Raw genomic sequence first — 23,044 nt, forward strand, 5'->3', positions numbered from 1 at the left:
ACAATGACAAGAAGGGTCCTCCTACTTTCTCTTTCAGTACACACACAGTCCAGTCTTACACTTTTGTCTTGTCTTGGAGCTGTTTTGCCTCTGTGGGTGGTGAGAGTCGAGTTTCAGTCCTTTACATACTGACAGCCAGTTTTCCCAGCAGCAGTTATTGAAGAATCTATCATTTCCTCGTGGTATGATTTGGGTAGTGTGGATTTATTTCTGGGCACTCTGGTCTGTTCTAGTGTTCCAGTGGCTTCTTTTTTAATATTTTATTTGATATTCATATATGCATACAGTGTGTTTGGATCTAATCCATTCCATCCCCTCTCCTCCTATTCTTCCTCTATCCCTGTCCATACTTTCCTACCAATTTCTTTTTTTTAAGATTTATGTATTTATTTTATGTATATGAGTGCTCTATTGACTTTATGCCAGAAGAGGGCATCAGATCCCACTATGGTTGTGGGCCACCATATGGTTGCTGGGAACTGAGCCACTTATGGTTGTGAGCATCAGATCCCAGATGGTTGAGAACCACCATGTGGTTACTGGGAATTGAACTCTGGGACCTCTGGAAGAGCAGTCAGTGTTCTTAACCCGAGTCATCTCTCCATCTCCTCCTACCAACTTCTTGTGCTCTCTTCCTCTGTTTTTGGTTAAGTACACACTGAGTCTATTTAATGTGGCTTGCATGTACTAAATTGTAGGTAGTCACCGGACCATGGGTAAGCTCTCAGGGGCAGCATCCCTGAAGAAAGCTGACTCTCCCTTCCCCAGTAGCCACCAGCTGCCAATAGTTTCTTAGCTATGGGTGGGACTTCATAAAGCCCTCCCCAGTCCATGCTGATTTTGGCCAGCTTGATCTTCTGTAGGGCCTGTGTATGCAGTCCCAGCTGCTGCAAGTTCACGTCTGCAGCTGCATTGTCTTGTCTGATAAATGCTGTTTCAAAGCCCCTGCAGTTAGCAAAGGGTCAGCAAATGTCCAAAGGATGTGACCAGGGGCCTGTTGCTATCCCCCTTGGAAAATAATAGCCTATCAGGAACTAACAACTAAACTTTACCTAACCTTTAACCAATTGTGATATAGGATAAGCAATCTTGTACTTTGAAACTGTAATCTTGTGCCTGTCTTGTGGTTTTTGTCTTTATAAACCCCTTACAATAGTAGATGGGGTCTTTCTCCCTCCATCTGCTGTGTCAGACTGTGATGTGAGGCAGGGGACCCATGCTAGCCCATACATAATAAATGAAACCTTGCATTTGCATTTGGAAAAAAATACAGTTTCTACAAATATCTATTCCCTTCGGTCCTTACAATCTTTCTGCTCCTCTTCTGTGATGATCCCCAGGCCTTGGAGTGGGGGCTGTGAGAAAGATGTCCCATTTAGAGCACTCTATAGTCTCTTATTCTCTACACAATGACTGGTCATTGGTCTCTGTATTAATCATCTGCTACTGAAAAAGGAGAAGTCTCTCTGAGATGAGAGATGCACTTATCTATGGAGATAAAGAGAAGACCTTCAAGGGCAGTTTATTACTATTTCCACTTCGCAGAAAAATAGCATCAGGTTATCTGCCTATGGCCTATGACCTAGCCAGCAATGAAATTTTTGGCCCAGTTAACAGTATGAAGCTTGCATTCCATTATATGGAGTGGACTTTAAATCCAATCAGAACGGGGTTGGTATTCCCCTAACATTCATGGCACCAGTATCTCACAGGGTTCATAGTTGGGTGAACGCACAATAACTTTCTTCCCTGGTAGTATGTGTTCCTTTGGCTTCTGCCTGGGTTGTTTGTTTGTTGGTTGGTTGGTTGTCAGAACCATGCTGTTTTGACTACTATAGCTTTGTAGTATTTTTGAGGCAAGATAATATGCCTATTAGTTACATTTCTCTTACTGTGACAAAAATACCATGACCAAAGCATCTTACAGAACAAAGTTTTTCAGTTTAAAATTCCTGAAGGTTAAGAGACTTTCATGCTAGGAAAGAGAGGCAGAAGGTGAGGGGCATGGTACTGGAGCAGGTTGCTGTGCGCTCACACCCTTCACCACAGCCAGAGAAGGGAAACTATCACAGGCAAGGATGGAAGTTCTCAAAGTCCTCCCACCCCCAGTGTCATGCATCCTCCAGCAAAGCCACACCTCCTAAATCTTTCCAAACAATGCCGTCACCTACTGGGACCAAGTGTTCAAGTGTCCCCAAAACTATGGGGGACATTTCTTATTTAGACTAGTACAGTGTCATTAGCCTGGCTTTGCTCATTTTGCTTAAGGTGGCTTTGACTAGGATTGGAGTATAGCTCAGTTGATGAGTGTTTGCACAGGGCCCTGGGCTTCACACCCTGCATCACATAAACCAGGCGTGGTAGCTCACACTTGGCAGGAGGAGCTTAAGGCCAAGGTCACCTTTACCCACACAATTAGTTCTAAGCCAGCCTTAGCTACATAAATCTTGCCTCAAAAATTAAAACAACAGCAAAAAGATTTTTGAGTATTTGAGTCTTGTATGAATTCATAGGGAATTTTCAGATTTTTTTCTATTTCTGTAAAAATTATCTTTGAAACTTTGATAAGGATTGTATGGAATTGAACCTCAGGTCCTGTGGGCATTCTAATGTCTAAAACTTCTTTTATTTTTCTAATCCATGAACAAATAAGATGCCTTTCAATTTCATTCTTTTTTTCTTTTTACTTTTTAATATCTAGATCTTTCGCTTCTTGTCTTCCATTGTTTCAGAGTTAAGTTGCCATTGTCGGTACTGTTCCTATTGTGACAGGAATCTCCTTGCTTTTGTGTTCAGGGGAGCTTATTGTTAGTGTAGAAATGTGATTCTGCATCCTGACGTTTTCCTGGATTGTCTGTTTTTCCTGGATTGAGCTTTTTAGGCGAGCTCGTTGGAGCTTTATATATGATTGTGCCCTCAGCAAACAGAGAAAATTATACTCTCACTGTCTCAGTTCAGTACTACAATTGTTCCAGTACCTTTCCGAGGACAAGTAGGAGAGGGGGAAGAGTGATGGGGCCCCGGCTGCTCTTCTAGAGGACCTGGGTTTGACTCCCAGCACCACATGGTGGCTTCACCCACACTCATGTGGTGTAGACACCCACACATGCACATGATAAATGCACACATACACACATCTAAAAGAAAAGGGAAATGGTGGCTGGAGCTTTAAGAACTTTTTCGGGGGGCTAGAGAGATGGCCCAGTGTTAGGAGCACTTGTTGCTCCTGCAAAGGACGTGGGTTCAGTTCACAGCACACACACAGGGGCTCACAGCCATCCATAACTGACATCAACATCCTCATCTGACTGCCAAGAGCATCAGGCATGTATGTAGTTCACATACAAATATGGAGACAAAACACTAAGACACATCAAAAATCAAATAAATCTTCATTTTTTAAAAAAAGAACTCTTTCAGTATGACTTTGTTTAATCTCCACTTAACTCCACAAAGTAGAACTTTCATCTCTTTGTTTGTGAGGCAGGGTTTCAGGCTAGGAGTTGAGGAGGACGTTGAATTCCTAAACCTTTGCCTCTACCTCCTGCATCCTGGGAGCCATTGTGGGTCCCACCATAGCAGGCCAAAGCAGTTCTTAGGATATCCATTTTGTGGACAGAGAAACTGAGTCTTACTGCCCAAACGCAATCAGTGAATCTGGCTCCAACACTGAAGCATTAAATGACTCTGTCCTCCATACAGTTTGACAAATCCCTCAGCAGCTGTCACCAACCCCATTTTCACACAAGGAAAGGAAGCCTCAGAGAGAGGGGGCAGGGCTTTTCAGAGTCAGGGTGAAGCTCTGGCCTGCCTGCCTCCCACGCATGTGCCACATTGCGTAGACGGATCTACCCCAGTGCCCCTACATCCTCTCACCATCCCTACCTTCTGGAAGTTTCCCTTCTTTCCTACTTCATACTGGTTTTGAAATCCATACTGGTTTTGCAGACCCCAGGATAACGAAGAACCCTTCTCCTTGCAAAGCTTCCCGGCCTTAGCAAGAATCTATGGTATCTTCTGAATTCCAGGCGAAGTCTGAAGCCCTCTCTGATAATTCCCCTTCCTCCCATTCTCCCAGAACAAACCCCAGTGGCAGCCTCTTTCTCTGTCCCCCATATTCTTACTAAGTAATTACGTGGCTCCCCTGCTGTGTATGGTCACCTCTGCCTGGACCCTTGATTTTGCCGTTTGTTTTCTTTAAAAACCATTTAAAGGACTCCTCTTATGTTGATATCAGGCCTGAACTGGGAGCCTGGAGCTAGATATTGTCACAGAGAAGGAAGCTGAAGCCCAGAGAAGGGGAGTGGTTTTCCTAACATCACACAGGGTGTGGAAGACCAGAGGCTGGGACCCAGAGTCCTGAATTTTCCTCCCACACAGTATTCTTTCAGCAGTCATCAGTGAGGGTGGAATCCACCCCAAGTGAGGCCAGGAACAACTTCCTCAGACTCAGAAGTCATCAGCAGGGTGGCTAGAGGGACAAGAGGCACAGATGACGACAAGGCATATAAACATTCTTCTTGGGGAGGATCGGCAAAGGCCGTGGGGACGCAGCCTGGAACCCTGGCTGCTACCCTAACTAGGCATGCAGGAAGACAGCTGCAGGGGCCGCTTCCAATGGGATCATAAGAAGGGCAGAAGCGACGTGACTGGTCAGAGGGAGCCGGGTCCTGAGTGGTCGGTCACATGCCTGTATGGGACAAACCAGCTCTGACAGGTTCCTGTCCTCACACACGGCTTAGCGGCTTGGTGACCCCAGCGAATGTGAGAAAATTCAAGATTTCACCCTCTCAGGTGGTCCTCTGCCACCCGAGCCTTCCACTTGGCACACTGAACCCGAACTTTCTGAGGGCAGGTGAGTGTCCACAGCGCTGTAGGACTGCTAGACCGACAGCGAGGAAAGGAACGGAGGCAGAACGCACCGAGTACAGGAGTCTGGTTTATTGACCGAGGGTTAGCACAGCCCCCAGATAGGACTCCCCAGGCAGTTGTCTCCTCAGCCTCCTCCCTGCATGGGCAGGGTAGGTTGAGATGCTGGGGCTGGGAGTTTGTCAGAACTTGCTTCTAGAAGGTAGCAGGGGCTTCCTCGCTGGCCGAGAAGACAAGTCATCCTAACATCCGGTGCAGGCAGCGTAGGCACAGATCTCACATGTGTTTGGGTCTTGAGCGATGGCCTCTGGTCAAGAGAGAAGACGTCTGGTGAAAGACAGCCACCCTTCCTTCATAGCCCCTCCCTCTCCAACTAGAGTCCGGACATCTCTCAACTGCCACCAAGATTAATCCCAGCAATCCTGTCTCCTTGACCCTCTGGGCTTTCTGCCTCGAATGGGGCGTATGAATTACTGAAGTCGGCCAATCAGTGCAACTTCTACCCAGAAAGGAGATGGACTTATCACCATCAGCAGATGGGACGCAGGGTTCCTTTTAACCCACGCTTCCGAAGGAAGGCCTTTCTAAGGGGCTTCAGCGGGTACCTCTTAGGACTGACCAATCAGAGTACGGGGCCTCCTCAAGCACCACCAATCAGAGAACACCCCAGTCACTAGCCAAGAGGCCACTCACTCAGCCTCCGCAGGATCTCCTGGGCGTTGGGTTGCTTGCAGACAAGCTTCAGAGCTTCTGGAAAGGCAGGGTGCCTGCACAGCGGTGGTGTCACAGGCTGAGCAAGCCTGGCGGCAAACCTCTTGTGACTCACCAGCTGGGGCTTTGGTTCCTCTTGGAGGTCCTTAAGCTGTTTGACTGACTCCAGAGGAAAGGAGAGGTCCCCATCCTGAAAGAGACAGCCAGAAGCATGAGGCCAGGCTGCAGGTGGCCCCAGCCTGGGTGGCTGGCTGGGGATGATCGGTGGGGCAGCATGAGGTCAGACCTCTGTGGCTCTGGGCTTGTAGGAGGCCTGAAGCTCTGCGTTCATGTAAGGAATAGGGAAGCAGCTGTAGCGAGCCAGGGATGCAGTGACTGACCTGTGAGCAAGCTAGCCCAGGCTGTCTTCTCTGGCCAGAGGACCTCCACCTCCACAAGCAATACAGGGACCCCAGAGGTCTCCCTGAGCAAGCAGGATCCCTGTTTGCTGACAGCCAAGCTTGCGTCTGCTATCACTGATAGGTATGCCCAACCATCCAGGTCTCTATGAGGCGGAATCAATGCCTGGGACCAAGCCTGGTCCTCCAGGCGAGCGTAAGCTAGGGGATCCAGACCTAGATCGGAGTCCAGTTATGGGCTTTGGCTGTTTTGGAAGCTTTGAGAAGCTCACATTTCTGTTCTGTGAAATGCCACCAACAATGCCACCTGCCGGTGCTGTCGGGTTTCCGTGGGACACGGGGAGCAGCCAGACTCCGGGCTCTATCACTGTCTCTCCTAGCTGTTAGTTCTTACTGTCTCTCCAAGTGTTATTATTTTTTTTTTAGCCTCCACATTTGAAGGAGAAAATTGCATGGCTAGTAGGACTCGAGGGTCCCAGAGGAAGCCCTTCCCTCGTTTCAGGATTCCAAGAATGGGTCAGATCAAGTAGGGGAGCAGCCAGACTCCGGGCTCTATCACTGTCTCTCCTAGCTGTTAGTTCTTACTGTCTCTCCAAGTGTTATTATTATTTCTTTTTTTTTTAGCCTCCACATTTGAAGGAGAAAATTGCATGGCTAGTAGGACTCGAGGGTCCCAGAGGAAGCCCTTCCCTCGTTTCAGGATTCCAAGAATGGGTCAGATCAAGTAGGGGTGGAGCCATACCTGCACAGTGACCCCCTCTGCCAGGACAGCCAAGGCACCCAGGAGGCACAGCAGAGAGAGCAAAAAGGTGTTCATGGCAGCAGTGAGCAGCGCAGAGAACTGGCCCATGCTGGGTGCCAGGGTAAACAGGGAGACTTTTAAAGAGCCTGGGGTTACTCAGTAACCCTGAGGCCTTGTCAGCCTCATCTGCTGCCTGCTGAGCCCCATCAGATAAGACCAAGGGAGCCTGGGAGATAAGAGATCAACAGAGCCCCGGCCCCTCCCTGGGCACTACTTTGACCCCCAGCTGGGCTGGGTCCTGCATTTACTCTGGGCCAGGCCCTGTAGACCCAGCCCTGCCCTTGAAGAAAGAGGCCCAGAAAGGCGACTGTGACAATGACAACAGAGACAGGGCCATTAGCATAGGGGTGGGGAGTATGAAAGAGGCATCTCCATTTGGGACAGGAGGTCTCCCCAGGGAGCTCAAGCCAATGCAGAGGCTTGAGGATGGGGTACATCTGTCCACAGGGGCTGCTAGGAGCCAGAGGTGAGCTGGGCCTGGAAAGTTCAGGGGGCTGTGAAAAGTGAGCGCCAAGAAAGGAGAAAGGGGAGACTGGAAACACACAACCCAGACACACTCCAGACTTGGTCTCGGTGATTCAACTCCGCCATTCTCAGGCAAGCGTTCAAATCCCACCACCTGCCTGGTTTTGATGTGACAGAGCCACTGGCAGATGCCTGCCCTCCAAGTCCCATTGTCCCATCAGGTTCTTGATGCAGACCAATGTGAATACCTCCCCGGATGGCAGATGCCCTCGTGCTGGATTCTATGCGGACTCCCTAGGTGTCCCATGCAGCTCCTGGCACACAGGAAGCGCTTGCTGAAGGTGCCTGTTACCTTCAGCAAGGTGCACCTCCTGGTCCCGTCTCCTCTGATGGCCACCTGCCTAGCCCACTACAGCAGGTTCTCAGGCAGTATGGCCCCTGACCGGCCCCACCCTGCTCTCAGTGGCTGAGATGGATCTATGCGGATCTGGGCCCCTTCAATCTGACCCGTTAGGATCGAACATGCCTAATGCAGGGTGTGCCCACCGCAGGACCCAGGGTGTATGGGCGCCAGGACTGGAGAGAAAGCTGTCCTGGGGCCTCCTTTTCTTCCTGCTGCTCCACAATGGCTGCATATCCAGAAAGTCAGGGTGAGGGACAGCATCCCTGCATGGGAGAGGAGCCTGGGAAGAAGGGACTATAAAGTGTTGAACCCAGCAGCAGGGGCAGGAAACATTTGGTCCTGCAATGCTGTCCTAAGCTAGACTGGACTTCTGTTCCCCCACCCCCCACTGCAAATGCGTGAATTCACTGAGAAGTGTCATGTCTGTACACTGAAGGAGTATGTGTGTATGCACTGAGATGTGTATGAGTACGTATGTTGAGGTGTGTATTGAAGGACATATGTAGGTATTCTGAAAGGGATTTGTGCAAACATGTTTGTGTGTGCACTGAAGAGTGTGTTTATGTGTAGGCACTGAGCATGCTGATGTGTATGCTTATGCATGTCTGAGGATGACATAACCAAGGTGTATCTGATTGCATATGCACCTGTACACTAAAGAGTATATGATATGAGTCTATGTTAAGGATGAATGTGTGTGTGCTGAGGTGTCTGTGTGTGTACTTGGGGATGTGTATATACTAGGAATGTGTGCAAACACCAAAGAATGTGTATTTGTCCTGAAGTGTGTCTGTTTATACATATATGAGGAGGTGGGTGTGTACTTCAGTTAGCAGTGTGTCTGTGTGCCTGCAGACAAGTACACGTGAAATCCATGTGCTCCACAAGGGTGCAGCTAAGCACGGATATACAGTTGCTGGGTTGGAGGTGAGCTCACTGTCGCTGCCAATGGGAGGAATGATGTGGTGGGGAAGAAAGAGAGGGGTGCGCTGGGCTAACGCGAGGACTAGACAGTCGGTCAGGGGCTGGGAGTTCCTGCTAAGAGTTGGGTCTGGGTGGGATAGTCTACGACGGAGACTAAGGGGCACGGAGGCTGCGGGGCTGGGTTCGGACTCCTTTGAGTGGAATCTGCAGTGAGGTTGCAGGTAAGGTGGGGCTGAGTTTATGATTTGGGTTAGGCCTGGGATGACGTAGGAGCCCAAGACTGTGCTGGGATTTGATTTGGGTTTAGGGTGAGACTGTGTTAGAAGAACCCTTTTCTGGCTCAAGGTTGTTTTCGTCTTCCCTCCTAAGGTCTGGCTGTGATTGGGCGAGGGGAAGGGGCTTCCATCCCTGCTGCCTCTCCTGCCCAGGAGCTTCTCCATGTGCCTGTTAGGATGAAGCGTTACCACACTGTGGTAAAGAGGAAGTAGCTATGAGGTCCTATCCCTCTGGGTCTGGCCCTATCCAAGCCCACCAACTCTGTTCTGAGAACTAGAAACCTCCTCTTCTTCCCCTTCCCACTACTGTCCCTGTTCAGCCTGTGGCCAGCTGAGTTTAGTCCCCTGTCTCTTTTTCAGGGAACATATGACCTCATCAGCCTGCATTGAAGTTGCTAGAACTTGAACCTTAGTTGTAATCCTGGAACCCTAAGCTTTCACCCTGAATCCAGAGGCTTGTCCTCAGCACCCTGCATACCTTGCTCCATCACTTCATGACTCTGGTTTGGGATTCCCAAGACCACCTCTCCTGGCAAGCCGACACACTTCCACGGCCTTCCAAGCCACAGTATCTCCTGGACCTGACTGCTTCACCATGTAGGGACAACCAGCTGCTGCCCCAAACCTTGGAGAAAAGCCAGACCGCCTGGCCTGACTGGCACTCAAGGTCATGATCTAGCCCCCCGCTGAGTATACTGCTCAACCAGGATCTCAAAATCAGGAGTGAGAGCAGAAGCCAGAGTTCAGGAGGATGTCTCTAGATTTGGCGTTAGCTTCATCTTTTAAAAGTCGTATGACCTGAGTGTCTCAGCTTCTGTGCTGAAGATTCGTGGAAAGGGCAGTTCCACTGCAGATTCCAGTGTTTTCTAGCAACTTCCAGGGGCCCCTGAGCCCCGGAGTTAAGACCACTTCCACTTGTCTGCATCCTAGAGGCCTTCCCATCACACTCTGAGGCCTGTGAGGCCAGCAACATTAGCTGTATGCTCAGTGCTCAGAAAAGGCCTGGAATTCAGTGGATGCCACCATGTCTAGAGGGAATGCAGAAGGTGGCAGGGCTTGCCCTAAGCATTGATATCCACAGCAGTTAACACAATGGTGGCTGACAATTCCTGAGACTGACTGGGCCAAGCCCCAGTCAGATAGTTCTGCAGCTCTGGCTGTCGGACTGCCCCTACTCCCAACACAACGGGTCCTTACCCCCACTGCTGGAAGTTGGGAGGGGTTCTGCCAGATGTGGGGGTACCCTGGGCTTTCCACGGAGACTAACACTATTCCTTCTGACCAGCAGATCTAGCTTAAAGGCTGTGTCTAGGTGACCCCATTGTGATTCCCTGGTGTCCACTGGTCAGGTCTACTAGAGACTTAGCCCTCTGGGGACTCCTGCATTTGCCCACAGGCCTAAATCAAGGAAGGCCCAGAAACGGCCTGAACACACTAAGCCTGATTTGTGTGACCTTGAGAGAGAGGTGTGGTCCATATTTTAACCCAACCTGTAAAGCTTGTAAACGTGTTTTAGAGGGTACAGCAATCTCTGGTTGCCACGGGAACCCACAGGAAGCTGTAACTGCCTGAGAACACCAGTGGCTGAGCCTCTTTAACAGCTTTGGAAAGGAGTTAAGAAATCACTGCATAATCCCATTTTGAGGGGTGGGGTGCTGAGCTGAAGCTAAGTGAGATTAAGAACCCCTGACTTCCTGAGGGTGCACACGCACATGGCTGCTGGGTACAGCTGTATTGACTGTGCACTGCAGAAGGGCATGGGGCCAACGGCACACGTGTAAACACAAGCTTTGGCCAACTTCAGCCCAGGGGAAGGCACATTTTTTCAGATTTACTGCCAGGTGGATTTGGTGACAACTGTGGTCATATAGCTATAAATTCCAGAACTGAATCCAATTTTCTCAAATGCCAAAGAAAAACCTGATCTACTCAGCACAGTACAGGGCCTCCTGGACTGCCCCTGGCTTCATACAAACTTCCCCTTCAAGGGAAGACAGAGAAGCAGCCCGCCAAGTCAGCAATGCCCACGTTGCAGCGGAGAGTGCTCACTGTCATACAGGAAGTGGCAGCTGGTGGGGCTTGGAGGCCCTGGCCAGAACCCAAGCCCAGTTCCCCCTCCCCCAGGCCCCAGACTGGTGGGCGCTTTCTCTTGATGCTTCAGGGGGCAGCTGGGGAGTGGAGAGGGTGTGTCTGCTTGTTTGCCCAGCCGAGTCATCCCCCTGTGGTTGGCCCGGATGAGATGATGGACACCCGTTCACCATCTGCTCTGCTCACACACGGCAGCTGCCTCCTCCTCCCTGTCCTGGAGGCATCTCACTGAGGCAACCTCCCACCCTGGAGGACAGGAAGCAGAGACTCAGCTGGAGTGTCCACCCTCAGGAGTGCCGTGTATAGACACACACACTCAGGAGTGCTGTACACACACACACACACACAGAGGAACTGAAGCCAAGACAAGACATGGACTCCTTGTGGGACATGCTAGGAGGCATGAGGGGAAAGCCTGAGGCTGCTCCGAGGCCAGCTACTGCATCCCTGTTGGTGGAAGTGGTATTTGAAGTGGTCTGTGATGGATGTAGACCTTGGAGCCCAGGGAAGAAGAACTGGCCACGGCTGAAGCACAGCAGGGCTCAAACAGGCTTGGGCACTTGCCTCATGACAGACCTGGGCAGAGCCACTGTGTAGAGATGCTCTGGTAGTGGGCTGAGGGTAACTGGTTAGCTGCAAATGGTGAGCAAACAAACAGGAAGGAAGGGAATATCCCATCTCAGCAGGTATGGGTGAGGGTGTGGGGGGCAGGGAGACCAGCTGGTTTAGCAACTTGGTCTAGAACGGAGGGAGGTAAGGAAGAAGGTGCCATGCTGGCTTCTCAACACCAGTCTGAGGTAAGGTGTTCCCATGTCAGAGGATCCTGAGGCTCAGGGAATGTAGTGTCTTGCTCACAAGGAACCCTAGAATCTGACTCCAACTTCGTATTCTCTCCATTGCTTTAAGCATCAGTTGTGCCGGGCCCCGAGGTCTGAAGCGATTTGGACTATAGGCCAAATGACAAGGGATTTGGTTCCGCTAGGATGAGGAAGCCTGGGCATGTGCAAGTATACGTCTGCCATCTAGCTCAATACAACACTACCCGCGACAGCGGCAACAGAGACAAGCCAGGCAGGTGATGAGAAAAAATATCTACAGAAGACTCAAAGGGCCCAACTCCTCAGCACCTGGGTAAGAACCGCAATCCCAGATGAGTGTTACCTAGGATACAGGACCCAGGAAGAGAGAGAGATGCTCCTAAGCAGAATCCAAGGAGCCCGCACCCCCCTGACCTGTCCCTCTACCTCCCATCTGTGAGCAACCCTAACAACTGGTGTTGGGATCTCCAGAACCCACATAATGCTGGGTGGGTTGGCAGCCTTGGAAGGTGAAGATGGAATCCCCAAAGCAAGCTGGCTAGCAAAACTAGCCATTATCAGCGAGCCCTGGGTTTCAGAACCCGTCTTACTGACCTGACCTCAAGTCAGGGCCTCCACAAGTGTGCACACCTACATGAACACATAGCCACCTGTGTGTCCATACACACAAACCTGAAAACATGTGCACACGCACGCACACACACGCACACACACACGGAAATGGAAAATAAAATCTGTTGGTCACACAGGGTACACAGTGACATTCATTCAGCCATCATGGTGCCTGTCTCTCTCACACACACACACACACACACACACACACACACACACACACACACACAGCCTCACACCTATGGCTGAGCCAGGACCATGCCTGCCACTTAAGCATCACTCAAGCATGGGACAGGAAGAAGCCCTCGGACCTTTGGGGGGCCTGAAGGCAAAGGGGTGACATTCTTTAATAGGGATGTGGGCAGGCTCTAGGGTAGGGTGGGCTGGGAAGGAGGTCAAGGGCACCCGGCGTCACTGTGGAAAAGGAAATAGGCCTCTGTGGAAAACACAGACCGGAATGAGGCAGATCTGGGCTGCCCTCCCCTACACACTGGCAGTGACCTTTGGGACGGCACTTCACCTCTCAGAGTGGCAATACCCGGCAGTAAAAGGCAGATAATGACACTGACCTCACGAGGTGGCTGGGAGTGCTGAGGCAGATAATGGCTGTCAAGTACCGGGCAGGGAGCTAGCAAATGGCGGCAATAATCATTATGCACTTGACGGAGCTATGCATGGGGCACCATCCAGGCCCACTCAGGCTCCCAGGCAGGGCTGGGGAGGGAACTATGTGGAACCTATCTGAGTGGCACCGTGGGAACAATGTCAGCCCTTTCATCAGCAGGTTGGGGGGGGGGGGGGATTTGGGGTGATATCCCTGGGGTTGGTGAGCATCATTATGGTCCAGCCAAGGCAGCTCTGAAGTAACCCCACATGGCACTTAGGCTGAGAACTGCAAGGGCTTGGGGCTTCTCCAGTTAGCAGTTACCACCTGACAGGAGGGGACAGACATGGAGGGTTGGATCCTCTTCCTTTGTAAGCTCTGAGGGCTGCAGAGGGGCAGCAGAGCTCAGAGTAGAAAGAACCCATCAGGAAAAGAGGCAAGCGGCTGGCAGCACCGCCCCCTGGTGGTCACAGGGATTTCCTGTAGCTTTTGCTTACATGATTTTGTTTTTTTGTTTTTCCAGCCAGGGTTTCTCTGTGTAGTCCTGGCTGTCCTGGAACAAACTCTGTATGTCTGCTATTCAGAACCTCCACTCTTTCGACCCCTTTGCTGATGCAAGTAAGGGTGGTGACCTGCTTCCTGCTGGCACTGAGGATTATATCCATATAAGAATTCAACAGAGAAACGGCAGGAAGACCATGACCACTGTCCAAGGGATCGCCGATGATTACGATAAAAAGAAACTAGTGAAGGCGTTTAAGAAGAAATTTGCCTGCGATGGTGCTGTTATTGAGCATCCAGAATATGGAGAAGTAATTCAGCTACAGGGTGACCGGCACAAGAACATATGTCAGTTCCTCATAGAGATTGGACTGGCTAAGGACGATCAGCTGAAGGTTCATGGGTTTTAAGTGCTTGTGACTCTGAAGGTTAAGTGAGGATTTCCTTGCAATGAGTAGAATTTCCCTCTTGTCACAAGTTTAAAAACCTCACAGCTTGTATAATGTAACCATTTGGGGTCCACTTTTAACTTGGACTAGTGTAACTCCTTCATGCAATAAACTGAAAAAAGCCAAAAAAAAAAAAAAAAAAAAAAAAACAAAAACAAAAACCCAGCCCTCAGGCCCTCAGAGTTACATGTTACAGCTGAGAGAAACACATATACAACACAATGACTATTTCCACTTCCTCTGAGCAGGTGAGGCATATCCTAGCTGCACACCGATCAATATTAGGTGACCAAAACTTGCCTGCAATGGAAACATAGTCCAGGCTTGCCCTCTAAGAGATTTGTGTACACACACACACACACACACAATGGTGAGCAGTCACTATCCTTGGTTTTGGCAAACGGTGCAGTTGAAAAGAACCTTGGAGTCTCCCCAGACAAACCATCCAAGTCCATGACTAGAGTAAGAGCTGAGACAAGCTCTCCCTTCCTGAGCCTGCTCCTATCTGCAAACAGACACTGGTGCGCACACAGACAGTGTGCGCAGGATAACTCAGAAGCTTTGACAGAATACTGCCATGTAGCGAGGAGCTGTGGGCCAGATCCCGCCGCCCCGCTCCTGCATGGTTAGCTTTATACCCGAAATAATTACACTGAAACTGTATTCTTTTAAACACTGCCTGGCCCATTATTTCAGCCTCTTACTCACATCTTGACTAACCCATATCTAATAATGTATGTAATACCATGAGCGGTGTCTTACCGGGAAAGATTCAGCATGTCTGAACTGGCTGCTGGCTTCATCGCATCTCTCCCTGAGCAGAGGCACGCCAGTCTGTCTAACTTAGAAGAAGCGTAGCATCTGACTGAGCCATCTACCTCACTTCCTTCTTCCTGTTCTGTCTACTCTGCCCACCTAAGGGCTGGCCAATCAAATGGGCCAGGCAGTTTCTTTATTAGCCAATGAGAGTCCTCCATCACTGCCAGAGTGGTAGGAAGGAAGCTCTGCTCTCTCAGGTGAAAGGAGATTCCATGTCCACCTGCAGGTCTACTGCTGAGCCTCTCGGAACCTGCATCCAATGCAGCCCTGAGCAGGGTGTGCACCAGTGTCCAGAGACTAAACGCTGGCCTGAGGACCTCTGGAGGATGACTTCAATGCCTTCTCTCAAGGGGCATTTCTATGTCACTATTCTCCTTACCGGGGAAACTTCCAAGGAGGTGGCCTCTGGGCCAGGTGCTGCTTGCTCCTTGTCCTGGGCAAGTCTATACTCACTAAAGGCAGAACTGTGATTCTCTCATCTCTGAGTTTTCCTCTGGAGAGTTTTCTCCACATGTCGGCTCAGGAAAGCGATTAAACGTCTTTTAAGCTTAATGTTAAGGCAGCAATGCATGGGCACAGTCTCGAACGCCTAAGGGCTCCATGGCCTGGCCATAGGTTCCAATCTGGCTCCTTCAGCTACAGCGAATGACACAGACCATCAGGTTGCAAAATACAGTTATCATAATATATTTATTTTAAGTGCCATCCATGCATATCAGTTCTGGCAGCGACAATCCTAATGACACTTGGGATATTTCTTTACAGCACTAAACGGTTACAAAGAATGGGTGCCACTCACCATCGGCAGAATATGAAATCGTGCAATAGGAAAACTGTAGAAACATTAAAACACTGACTGTCCAACAGCAGCACAGAGAGCAGGTTGTTTCTGCACAAAAGCCAATGCATGTCACCACATATATACAATATAGGTATGTACACATCACCCTCTTGATGAACATATCAAAATACTCTATTCCATTTGAAATTATCCCAAGATCGATTCCCTCCCACTTCAAAGGACATTTGAGAAACATGTATTAAATATTTACATAAACACACAAGAATACATTTACATTTCAAACACTGCCACAAATGCCAGTCGGACTCTTCTCCTGGACAGAGCACCCCATCTGTTTATGTATGTTTATTAGTCTTTACCCCAAAGTCTCCAGTCAATTTAAGCCCAAGGGAACCTGTTCTGTATCATCAATTACCAACAGAAATGGCCACTAGAGGGACTCTGCACCCACCAGGTAGCCCAGCCTGGCCACAGCCCACTGGGGCCTGCTCTGAACCCTTGGGAACAGGGATCACAGAAGAGTGATGAGTCTGGTCTCAAGTGTCATTGTTGGTTAGTTCAAATATTAATAAACATGTCAATCACTGCAAATCAGTAAATAATTGCCAAATGGGAAATAAGCTTCACGTAATTTGTAAAATCCCAATCACTGGTCCTACCCAAGCATTCTGTTTCAGAGACTGCAGCACTCCAACACCCAGTTATTTAAAGTGCACACTGCTAGTAGCAATCCTAGTCATGGAGCAGCTGTTTTGGTGTCGAGAAAACAAGAGACCTGGGTAAACTACTGGGAACTCCACCTTCCCATGCTTTCCTCGGCAGGTAGCCATCTCACCTCGCCTGGTCCTTCTGAGAGGAACTGTTGGCTGCTGTTTGAAAATCCTCTGGTGTTCACTAATATGAGGGGCTGGACCTGAGCTTCCTTTTCATGCCAAGTGGGACCCAAACAACAGAGATGTATAAAACTTCTTTCTTCCCAGCCCTCCATGGCTTCCCAGTGATTCATTCAAGGCAACACTCCATTAATAGATACACAGATCTCTCTCTCTCTCTCTCTCTCTCTCTCTCTCTCTCTCTCTCTCTCTCTCTCTCTCTCTCTCTCACACACACACACACACACACACACACAATCTTTGTTCAAGTAGAGATCACTCAACCACAGACTTGCTGAGGCTTAGTTAACATGATTTAGCATTGCTGAGCCCAGAGACAACGACAAGCAACTGATGAGCAGTTATTTCTTCTCCTTGATTTGACAGAATCTATTTCCTCATTAAAACAGATTTCTCTCCTGTAAAGAACCAATTAAAAGTCTATTCACTGTGGGGAAGAGAATCTCCTTTCTTCTATTTTCATTATAAAATCAACACAATCAACCCATGCAAACTGTGATATGACACGAGACAAAGCAACTGATAAAAGCTACAAGGTATTTGTCAGGCACACACAGACCCAACAAGTCACACAAGTCTGCATTCAAGACTGAAGCAGACAGTTCCTTCCAGCATTACCTAAGACAGTGAGTGAGGACATTGCTGTATAAACCCTGCCTCCATGTCCTGTTGCCTAAATAGACTCTGATTCAAGTCCAGGAAATTCCTATGTAGCTATTAAGTCTCCATCAGCAGGAAGGCTAAGCAAGACAGGAAGCGTACTCACCTGGTAAAAGGAGTGATGATAACGAGAATGACAAATGTTTCTGATTGTCTTTGTCTGTAAACATTTATCCAGAAAAAAAAACCACAACAACCATGCTTCCAGACAAATTTCTCCCTAGTGAACCCAAAAGAGCTGTGCATTCACAGAAAGTAGCAATAAATATTAAAATAACACTTTTGAATAATAAATACTTAAAAGAATATGGAGACATTGATTGGTTTGAAAAGCCAAGCAATACCTAGCTTCAATCAGTTCACACATTTCAGAGCTGGCAAGGAACAACACACGCTCTACAACTCCCTGTGTACAAGCTTGCTCAGGAACAACACACCCTCTGCACTGCGGAGAGTACCAACTCCAGATTCCTTGACTGAACTCACTGGAATTCATGATTACTCTTATTTTTGAAGACTGAAAAGGAAACTGAGCTTTGGAAAGACCGATTTCCTTTCCGCTCCCTACATCATCTGAAAGCATCCTGCAGAAATGGCCTAACAAGGAATAAAAACTGACAGTAACTTTCTTGTCAAGACAATAATCCAATTAGAAAAAACTTGAAGCCTTTCAGTAATATTTGTACACATATTTACACATATGTATCTATAAACTGCTTGCAGCAAAATAGGCTCTGTCTGAAAAATCAGTCTGGCACTTGTGGTTAACATCAAACTGACACGAATATGCAAAAAGCTGTCCAAATCACAACAGTTAGGAGCAACAGAGGGCACTGGCGGGAGACAAACATGTAGTTCTTGCTTGGGTCAGGTAAAAGCAGTAAGTTACCCAGCTAGAATCTCTGATTGTCTTCAAAAGTAATTTAGATAGCACTGGTAACATCGCTTTGTTTTCTCAACTGGACTCTAATCCTTCCTTTCACTGAACAGAAAGGATGCTGAGTCTTCTATCTTGCAGAAACAAGCCTACACTATTGAATCCCAATCAAAGTCATCCTGGATATCATCTGGAGGCAAAGAGCGCCGCATCTGGAAGGCTTGGGAAGGCATCATGTGCTGCTGGTTCATGGCTCCGTGATGGCCTAGAAAGAAAAAGTCAGTGTCAGCAGGGACCTGGGTAGGGAAGTCAGGAAGAGAACAACTAGCCCTAGAGCATGCCCTGTGTGCTGGGCATGCCTGGAACAGTGACACTGCCTAGAATCCATCAAAAGCCCTCAACCAAACTGGAGGAACAAAGTTGTTCTTCCAGTTCATACTTTCAGGTATACATACATATATTCTCAACACTCAGGAGACAGAGGCAGAAGGATCATGGATTCAAGATCAGTCTGGGCTACACAGACTGAGTCCAAACACACAGATTTAAACCCAGTCCATCTGAATCTAAAAAAACAGTCTTCTGTTTTATTAGCCTGCAGTAAGGAAGGCATGAGAAAAATGCTGACCGTTATTTCATAAGTCTGCTCTTTCTAATGTCTCAATAACATCAATCAAGAACATTATCTGGAGAGATGACTCCACTGTTAGAACTGGAGCACTGGCTGTCCTTTCAGAAGACCCAGGTTCTATTCAAAGGACCCACATGATGGCTTACAACTCCAAGTCCACTGGATCTGACATACTCTTCTGACCTCCTTGGGCAACAGACACTCAAGTGGCACACAGGCAAAACACTCATACGCCTAAATTTTATTTTAATAAAAAAAAAGTCGTACCACTGAAGTTAGACTGGGACATAATAAAAATCTACTAACAGTGGTCCTTTCTATTATTAGAACTTAATCAAATCCTTTGAAATGCCGTAAAATTCTTACTGGAATATTATTGTTGTTTGTTCTCTTAAAAACAAAATTTAAAACTACCTGTTAATTATTTTTCTCGTGAATCTTTTAACATACAATTACAAAATGCTAAGATTTTCAGTGTATCACATTATGGAAATGCCAATGTGTCTTTATTTAACAAAAGGATAAATCCCTCACTGCATGTCAGGCACTAATTTGATGCCAAAGCAAGGGAATGGCAATCAGGCTTCTGGCTTGAGCTCTAGCCACAGTATTTGAGGTACCTATGTATTTCTGTGTGTGCACGTGCACGCACCATGTATGCATGTAACAGCAGATGCATTCTGTCACCCTCATCCAGAAAACATCACTGAGTACAGCCCTTTCCTTTCCCACTGCTTGGCATACACAACTCTATCCAGGTCTCATACACCCTCATTGGCAAAGACTGCTTACTGTCTTATTCTCAGAGAGGTAAAGTGAGTGGCAGCGTCAGGACCTGAGTCTTAGTACAACTGCTCATCAGCCTGGGAGTTCTTGGCAGCTTTTCTCTGGACCGCAGCAGTTCATCTAGGTTCCTTCCAGTTTTAACAGCACGCCCTAGTCTCCTGACTACTTGCAACTTATAATACCTTCTGCCTGGTAACTATAGTTGGATTATTTCTTTGGAATCAATGAAACGGAATCCACAGAAGAAGCTAGTCGAAGCAGGCCTCTGAAAGCTGCATTAAGTTCTGTCAAAGCAAAAAACCCTTGAAGATACTCTGCACCTCAGGCCGTAAAAAGAGTTCATGCCTTCTCAGAGGAGCCTCATTTTCTACAAGGCTGCTCTAGCTTGTCAGTGTTAAACTCTAGGTCCCAAATGTAGTACACAGACACTACCTGCCATCGTAGCTCCTGGAGTGCTGAGCGCCTGTGGGATATGAGGATAGCCAGGGGGTGGCATCACCGAGGGTGGGAGATTTTGCCTGGAATCTATGTACAAATTTCCTAATCCAATTAAAAAAACAAAAGAGAAAACATGTTACCACTGTCAGCAAAACAAAGCAAGCATAAGAATCCTGATGGTTAAGCCTATGAAGCCAAGTAGGTAAGGCAAGCAGAGTGAGGCGGGAAATGCCTTCTGAAATGGAGTTGGTCTGTGAAACGGTACCTTGCTAGGCACTGAGCTCACAGGCATTAACTGTCACTTCACTCAAGTTCAAAATTACATCCACGATCATGACTTCACTTGAACCTCCCACTACCCACACAGATGGCCAGACAGGAATCACCCACTTCTTTCTATAGTGGGTCAAAGAAAGCTCAAAATTTTAAGCAGGCTCCCCAGGGGACAAATCTTGCAGATCTAGGACTTAGAATCCAGGTGTCCTGGCTCAAAAACTCTTTTTACTGCTGCCCACTTCTCTTCTGCCCTGGATATTCCCCTTGACTATTTGGGCATGGGCTGATTAACTGAGAGGCCAAGACACGAAGCAACAGTAAAGACATGTATTAGGGTACAGCTAAGCGAAGCAAAGGTGACTTTAAATTGTACCAGAAGTTTGCAGATGAAAAGCACAGACCTCATTTCAATGGAATTTCAGGGAACTCAAGGTGTTTTCACTGACAAGAGCCACCAAGTTAGGGTTGGTGTGAATAGCTCAAAAGGGTCAAGTACAACGGAAACTTCTGAGGGAAACAGCATCATGACGACACCCCCCACCCCCGCCCCCGTAATCTAGGGAGAAAGGCCATAAAGCTAGCCCACATCCTACTACCTGGAATCTTGAGAAGGTCATGTCATAGGGACACTAGTGTCTCACATAACTTACACTTGAATTCAACCAATGCAATGAGACTACAGAGCAACTACTACTATGGTCCCTAAGAAGAAAAGAAATGCACTAGATTTGGCTGCTCCCAATTTTTCAATAACTACAGGAAAGCCAAGCTTGTACCCAAGCTTGAGATGGCCTCAGAGATGACCTTGTCCAACATCCCTTCTACTCATACATGGGGAAACAGGAGTAGAGAAGAAATTTGACAGAGGTAGGAGCAGACTCTAAGTCTAAGCCCCAGGTCATTACTGCCAAGATAATTTGCTGAAATCCTGTCACATTCCTAACACTTTCACAAGGAAAAATAAAACAAAGAAACAAAAAATGCTTTAATTTCTCATTTTTCTATGCCCTCATTGCAGAGCCTCACAATGACAACCTGACATTATGTGTATTCTTCAAAAGAACCTTGAACTTTTAATTTTAACATCCTCAGAAGGTTTAACATTGATTTTTGCTGCAAGTCTACACAAATTTAAAGTGAAATAATTTCATAACTATGTTTTTTTAGAAAACACAACCATCTTTTACAGACTAGTTTAATAACAATGAAAAGTTATAGATGACAAAAGATAGCAGTATATAACTCACACAAATTACGAAAGATAGCCTGCCACCTCAAAATTTGAAAGACACACTTAAATCATTTACCATCACTCATTTCTGACAAATAACACAATGTTGATGGGTCAACATCACCCTGAGTGACACGTCACACACCTGTTGCCTAGGACAGTGAATTTATGTATGTGTACATAAGACCATACCTGCCCCAATGTGTTGGGAAGGCTTTGCTGGGTGCATAGCACCATGACAGACGTTCTGTTGAACATTGCTCTGTGAGTGGATAAGGCCAGTCTGTGTGAAGAACTGATTAAGGGAGGAACAGAGATCAGCAAACTGAACCTGATCTAATGACCAGTTCTTGAGATCCGCCTGCCTCATACTCTCCATCAGACCTACAAGGAAAGATGTGGGTACAGTGAGCACAACTCTAACACTGCAGGAACACCAATGCAAGTCTTCTCAACCCCCAGTCTCCATCACTCAGGTCCTCTGATGTGGCAGTTGCTTGTGCAATGAAAAGTGACATTTTATGATATTTAAGATTACCCAAAGGGCTCACAGTCCTAGGCTTGAAACACCCAGACCTGGATTCAATCCCCAAAATCTGCATTTTAAAAAAGGGGCCAGATTTGGTGGCATACTTGTAATCGTGGTGCTTGCTCCCAAAGACAGGTTCTTGGAACTCACTGGCCAGTCAGTCTAGCCTACTTAAGTAAGCTCCAGGCCTGTGAGAGACCCTGTCTCAAAAAAAGGGGGTAGAGCTATATGAGGGCCTGAGTTTGAATTCCCCAGAACCTAACTAAAAGTGAGTACTGGCACATGTCTATGGAAACAAAACAAAACATGATGATCACAAGAGGACAACCACTCTAGGTAAAGCAGTAAGCTTCAGGTTCAGAAATCCTGCCCCCCCTCCAAAAAAAGGTGGAGAAAAGCTATCAACCCCTGGCCTGCATGTGTGCAAGCATACCCACATATACCATACATACACACAAATTAGGCCAAAGAGATGCTTGTTGTGGGATAAGTTTTTGAACATTGTGAAAATGTGTCTCTGTCCAAGGTGCTTTCTGATAGGTTTAATAAAAAGATGAATGGCCAATAGCTAGGCAGTAGAAAATAGGCAGGAATTCCAGGGAAAGGGAGGAACTCGAGAAGAAACTGAGGTGCATGGATACAGTATGGAAGAGAAGTAATGAGTTATGTGGCAAAAACATAGATTAATATAAACAGGTTAATTGAAATTGCATGAGCTAGTAGGGAACATACCTAAGCTAAAGTCAAGCATTCATAGCTAATAAAAAGCCTGTGTTATTATTTGAGGGGCTGGTGGTCTAAATAAAGTCCAATGAGAAAGCTCAGCTGATAAAAGTGCTTGTTATTTCTACTTGTTAGGACTCTATGGTAGAAGAACAGAATTGATTCCCAAGAATCATCCTCTGATATGTACATATGCGCCTTGTGCATATGGATACATGTGTGTGTTGGCACTCCTTATACATACACTAGACACATACAATAAGACATGGGGGATAAAGTAAAAGGTGAGCTGCATCTGAGGAACGACACTCGTCATTGTCCCATGGCCTCAAAAAGAAAACTGATTCTTTCAAACATGGCTAATATTCCTGCAGAACTCTTATATGTAATGTTTTCCTACATTAACTGTCTAATTTATTAGAAGGTTTTATAAATAATGTCCGTTAACACAACCACTGCC

General features: G+C 47.5%; 3 protein-coding genes across 5 annotated transcripts in view; 1 reads left to right on the forward strand and 2 right to left on the reverse strand.

Moving 5' to 3' along the window:
* Nucleotides 1–4,944: 4,944 nt before the first annotated feature.
* On the reverse strand, nucleotides 4,945–11,499 carry Guca2a (guanylate cyclase activator 2A). Its single transcript, XM_038335603.1, has 3 exons — nucleotides 6,721–11,499; nucleotides 5,563–5,770; nucleotides 4,945–5,176 (listed from the first exon to the last, which is right to left on the reverse strand). The coding sequence occupies exons 1-3, from the start codon at nucleotides 6,826–6,828 to the stop codon at nucleotides 5,112–5,114; spliced, it is 381 nt and encodes a 126-aa protein (XP_038191531.1). The 5' UTR covers nucleotides 6,829–11,499; the 3' UTR covers nucleotides 4,945–5,111.
* A 2,039-nt stretch (nucleotides 11,500–13,538) lies between these two features.
* LOC119818065 (eukaryotic translation initiation factor 1-like) lies at nucleotides 13,539–13,880 on the forward strand. Its single transcript, XM_038335604.1, has one exon. It carries the CDS (start codon nucleotides 13,539–13,541, stop codon nucleotides 13,878–13,880), a length of 342 nt encoding a protein of 113 aa, XP_038191532.1.
* Nucleotides 13,881–15,409: 1,529 nt separating this feature from the next.
* The window catches only part of Foxj3 (forkhead box J3), an 85,691-nt gene continuing 78,056 nt past the window's right edge, over nucleotides 15,410–23,044 (reverse strand). For all 3 annotated transcript variants that reach the window (XM_038332898.2, XM_038332896.2, XM_038332897.2), the window contains 3 exons: nucleotides 21,525–21,716; nucleotides 19,820–19,927; nucleotides 15,410–18,235 (listed from right to left, as the gene is read on the reverse strand). In XM_038332898.2, the coding sequence (XP_038188826.1) occupies nucleotides 18,120–18,235; nucleotides 19,820–19,927; nucleotides 21,525–21,716 (416 nt within the window). In that variant the 3' untranslated portion in view covers nucleotides 15,410–18,119. The remainder of the gene's footprint in view (nucleotides 18,236–19,819; nucleotides 19,928–21,524; nucleotides 21,717–23,044) is intronic.

Source organism: Arvicola amphibius, chromosome 6 (genome assembly GCF_903992535.2).
Source record: "Arvicola amphibius chromosome 6, mArvAmp1.2, whole genome shotgun sequence".
NCBI classification, from domain to species: Eukaryota; Metazoa; Chordata; class Mammalia; order Rodentia; family Cricetidae; genus Arvicola; species Arvicola amphibius.

Coding starts and splice junctions, on each gene's coding strand:
- Guca2a (XM_038335603.1), bottom strand. CDS start 6,828: ATGGGCCAGTTCTCTGCGCTGCTCACTGCTGCCATGAACACCTTTTTG. Junction 5,771..6,720: donor CAGAGGGGGTCACTGTGCAG/GTATGGCTCCAC, acceptor TGTCTCTTTCAG/GATGGGGACCTCTCCTTTCC. Junction 5,177..5,562: donor GGAGATCCTGCGGAGGCTGA/GTGAGTGGCCTC, acceptor TCTCTTGACCAG/AGGCCATCGCTCAAGACCCA.
- LOC119818065 (XM_038335604.1), top strand. CDS start 13,539: ATGTCTGCTATTCAGAACCTCCACTCTTTCGACCCCTTTGCTGATGCA.